Source organism: Triticum dicoccoides, chromosome 2A, assembly GCF_002162155.2.
Source record: "Triticum dicoccoides isolate Atlit2015 ecotype Zavitan chromosome 2A, WEW_v2.0, whole genome shotgun sequence".
Lineage (NCBI taxonomy): Eukaryota > Viridiplantae > Streptophyta > Magnoliopsida > Poales > Poaceae > Triticum > Triticum dicoccoides.
In genome coordinates this window covers 155,014,543-155,019,147 of record NC_041382.1, presented here as the reverse complement: position 1 = coordinate 155,019,147, position 4,605 = coordinate 155,014,543, and the positions used below count along the sequence as shown (strand labels likewise).

The 4,605-nt window shown below is 51.2% G+C and overlaps 1 protein-coding gene across 1 annotated transcript; it reads left to right on the top strand.

Annotated features, from left to right (window-relative positions):
• The first annotated feature begins 2,378 nt into the window (after positions 1 to 2,378).
• On the top strand, positions 2,379 to 3,837 carry LOC119353956 (ethylene-responsive transcription factor ERN1-like). Its single transcript, XM_037620659.1, has one exon. It carries the CDS (start codon positions 2,587 to 2,589, stop codon positions 3,499 to 3,501), a length of 915 nt encoding a protein of 304 aa, XP_037476556.1. The 5' UTR covers positions 2,379 to 2,586; the 3' UTR covers positions 3,502 to 3,837.
• Positions 3,838 to 4,605: the final 768 nt, after the last annotated feature.

Genomic DNA, 4,605 nt, shown 5'->3' with positions numbered 1-4,605 from the left:
GGTCATTAGTACAATATGGGCTACTATCTGGTTGACCGCATTTATCCTCCTTGGGCTACCTTTGTCAACACCATCTCTAACCCAGTTGGCCAAAAAAAGTCTCACTTTGCCCAAAGACAAGAAGCGGCTAGAAAGGATGTTGAGAGGGCATTTGGAGTTCTGCAGGCATGTTTTGCAGTTGTTCGTGGACCTGCTAAACAATGGGATTCAAAGACCTTGTAGAAGGTGATGACCTGTTGTGCGTTCATGCACACCATGATCGTGGAGGGTGAGTGTGAGGATGTTGTCGTAACTCTTAAATTTAAGAACATGTGTGATCCTATCAAACTTCCAGACTAGAATCCTGCCACATTTGAAGAGTTTGTTCAAATGCATCAACAAAGTCGACATCGAGCAACTCACGAGCAACTAAAAGAAGATCTGATTGAGTATCTGTGGCGATTAAGGGGGACAATAATGTTGGAGTGTAATTTTTAATTTTCTTTTCTAATTAGAACTACTGCTGCATTTTAACATTTGAACTATTCTAGACTAAATATACTGCTATTTGAACGTGTGGACTTGAAGAAAAAAATTGGGGCCAGATGCATGAGGATAGTGTTGGATGTCCGGCTACCGCATCCGTGTCCACGGATTGGTGCCCTCTTCGCGAACGGATGCGGGAGCAAATTTGCGGTCAGCGTTGAAGATGCCCTTAACCTCTTTTTTTTAATTAAAAAATGCTCCGAAGAGGTCATGAGTTACGAGCCATTGTAGATGTTTTCCACACTGATGCAACATGATAAACAGTTTGGGGGGAGCCTGCTGCGTGACAAGTGTATGATGTTCCACATATCTCCAAGGAGATGCCATCATCCAAAAACTGAGCTAGCCAGGGACACGCCCACCTCATCCAGTCGAGACCAAAGACTTGGCAGATGGCGAAGATGTCAAGCGACTCCGATGCAGCATAAAACAAAAGCCAGGCGGCGCGGTTGCTGAAAAGTTGTTTTTCAGCCGCTTGTACAGACGCCACTATCATCATTGCCTCGAAGGCCGCCAAATGGCAGGCTCTCAGACTCGGTCTCTGCAGCGTTTTGACTAGATAACCATGGATTAAGGACGAACCGGTCTAATCAGTGGCCCTAAAAGTTTACGGTTAGTGGCTGACGCGTGCTGGTGAAGACCTACTAGTAGTAAATCGCCAGGAGATGTAGACCCCTTGACCCTTCCATCCTGGCTAATTAAGGTGGGAACATGTTCGTATGGTAATCATCTTAGGCATCTTGCTTGCTTAATTAGTTGTTGCCGGCTTGTTCAGTCAGTAGTCAGTACAACGTTGATGAGGAACTGGTAAATCCCTATGAGGGTTAGACCCCTTGACTGAATTAGTCAAGTGGGAGGATGTTATAGATGGTAAAGATTGCCATGGATTTTTGCTTGCTTGTATGCACGTACATATTTTGTTGGAGAAAGTGGGAAATGGCATTCCACTGTCCAAACTCAAGTGAAATGACACGACTTAACGCGGTACAATAATATTAAGCTACATTGAGTATTCGGGTTAATTGTTATAATATATACAGGGTCTTCCTAAGTATATGTTGAATTAAGAACAAAAATCACAGAAAATACAGAAGGTCAATTATAGTGGTGATGCACTAATTTTGTCTTGAAAGGTGTGGTGATGCACTACCACCACCAATCTCTCAACCTAGTGATTCCACCACAAGAGGTAATGACTATGATGGACCTGGCTAGCTGTAAATTGACTCAAAGAACATTTGGGTCAGTCGATGTGTTATGAGCCGTCGGATGCAAGATGAATAGCTAGGTCGGCCTTTTACCCTCCTGCCCTCTTTTCATCCTCGCCGCATTGTCCCCTCCCCCCCCCCCACCCACACACCCACACACACACACACACCGCCGCACACCGTCATTGCAGACTCCGCCCTGCCCATCCTTCTAAATTGGCGACCACGAGTTTTTTCCCCAGTGAGCCTGCACCCGCACCCGTCAACATTCGGTTCCGCATCCGCCGTCTCGCTGTCGGATGCAGATCTTGCCTGTCCGAGCCCTTGCCAGTGTCCTCGGGCCTCGCTTTGCTTGTCCTGGCGCCGCCACCTGCAGCCTCGATGCTCCGCGCAACCGCTGCTTCCTCCCTCCCCTCCCCCTCCCCCACACCCCCAAAAAAATTTGACTGATCGAGATTTGAAATTCAGCCGACTGACGTGCAGCTAAACCGGACTAAAATACATAAACAGAAACCACTGCATTTGCTAAGCTTCGTTACTGACAATATATGCACCAAACCAAACCGAAGAGACAAACATGACATTCCAAGGCAGAGTAGAGTAACATAACATACATAAGCCACGATCATAACTCCACTTTGACCACGATTGACTAATAACCAGCCCTGAAAGTAACCCCACAGGGGTGGGATCACCACCAAGCCTCCTCCTCCTATCTGAAAATTTCAAACCATCCTTTGAAGCCCCTATAAATCCTCCCATTTGCCCAGCAACCAGAGCAAACACTCTGCAGACACCTGTCTCACACCTCCTCCAGCTCCACTTAAGCCAAGCCAAAGCAACCCGAGCGCACATGGAGCTCCACTTCCAGGTGCAGCCGCCGGCGCTCCAGCTGCAGGACTACTGCTACTACTACCAGCAGCAGCAGGAGGCCGCCGCCGTCGCCGCGCAGGCCAAGCCCACCAAGCCGCGGGGCCGCAAGAAGGGCAGCACCAGCCACAGCAAGTTCGTCGGCGTCCGCCAGCGCCCCTCGGGCCGCTGGGTGGCCGAGATCAAGGACACCACCCAGAAGATCCGCATGTGGCTCGGCACCTTCGAGACCGCCGACGCCGCCGCCCGCGCCTACGACGAGGCCGCCCGCCTCCTCCGCGGCGCCGAGGCGCGCACCAACTTCGCGCCCCGCATCTCCCCCGACTGCCCGCTCGCCGTCCGCATCCGGGGCCTCCTCCACCACAAGAAGCTCAAGAAGGCCAGGCTGCCCGCCGCCTCCGCCAAGATCCCCGGCCCCTCCTCCACGCCGGCCGCCCCCGCCGCATACACCACAAGCAACAGCAACAGCAACAGTAATAGCATGGATGGCGCTTGTGGGGGCGCCAGCAGCAGCAGTAGCAGCAGCGCGGTCAGCTGCGACGGCGCCATGAAGCAAGGCGGCGGGGCGCCGGACGCCGGGGAGGTCTACAGGCCGGACTTTGCTGCTCCGGTCGCCGGTGCAGAGGAGCTGGAGTCCTGGATGTTCGAGTCGTCGTTCGGCCAGTTCCCGGCGCTGGACGGGTTCGCCGCCGTCGACGCCTGCACGCTGCCAGCCGCGTCCCCGGAGGAGACCAGCGCGGCCCCCGCGGCCGGGATGGTGGAGTTCGAGCGGATGAAGGTGGAGCGGCGGATCTCGGCGTCCCTGTACGCCATGAACGGCCTGCAGGAGTACTTCGACAGGGTGTTCGAGGCGTCCGCCGGCGACCCGCTCTGGGATCTCTCGCCGCTCTGCCAGTAGCCTGGCTTCTTCCTCACCCCGCCGCCGTCGTCGTCGTCGTTCTTGCTCTTTTGCCTCCTGGGTGTTGGGGGAAAAGGCCCCGGGTGTATGTGTGTATGCATGTCAAACTTGGTTTTGGGGTGTCGCCAGGCAGTGCAGTGTAAAGAGGAAGGGGGTTTCTAGATTCCAAATCTGCTCTCCATTCGATGCATTTTTGTGTGCAAAATGCTCCAAATTTGTTGTGTGGTTTAGCAGATCACTCTGAATTTCATGATGTAGTTTCAGTTCTCGAGATTTGTTCGGCATGGATGAGAAACCGGCATGTTCTACTAGTAATTTCAATGGGGTTGTCCATCAGATTGCTGTGTTGCATGCAGGAAACCTCGATTGAGCAATAGCTCATTGCTGCAATGGATTACGAATGCTGGGGTTGTTGGTGTATGATCAAATGAGCCGAACTAAAATACTGCAATATTCCTTCCTGCATTTGCTATTCCTCAGTTGCTTCAAATTGTAATTTAGACCAGCCGATTTTGCGCGAAAGCCCAAGCTCAAAGACGGGGCCGCCACGGCGACACCAAGTAAGGAACGACCCCGCGGCGGCCTCGCTGGTGAAGGGGAGTCAGAGGTTGACGGGTCCGGGTGTGGGAGGAGGGAGGGTCGGAGTTTAGAGGGATGACTGAAGGCGGCAAGGAATGCACCGCTGATGGCGTCGCTTGGCGGCAGCAGGTGGAGGAAGAATCTACCGACAACAAAGTTTTTTCCAGACAACTCACAATTAGGTCATCGCCCCGGGGAAATATCAGGTGCTCCCAACCTTAGGGTGCTCTCCAAGCTCTATTTTTTTAAAACTAGTTTTAAATATTTCAAAGATTCTAAAAAAATTGTAAGTGTTTATAAAAAATGTGACTACAACCCCTAAAAATTCCAGGTCCAAAACCCAAATGCACATTGGAAAATAAAAAATACAAATCCAAATGTGAATAGTGTCAATGTTGCTTTTGTCTTTTTTACACTATTCATGCTATATTTCACATTTATGTTTCTTAATGTGCATTTGGAGTTTGGACCTGAAATTTTTAGAGGTTGTAGTCACATTCCTTGTGAACATTCACATTTATTTCC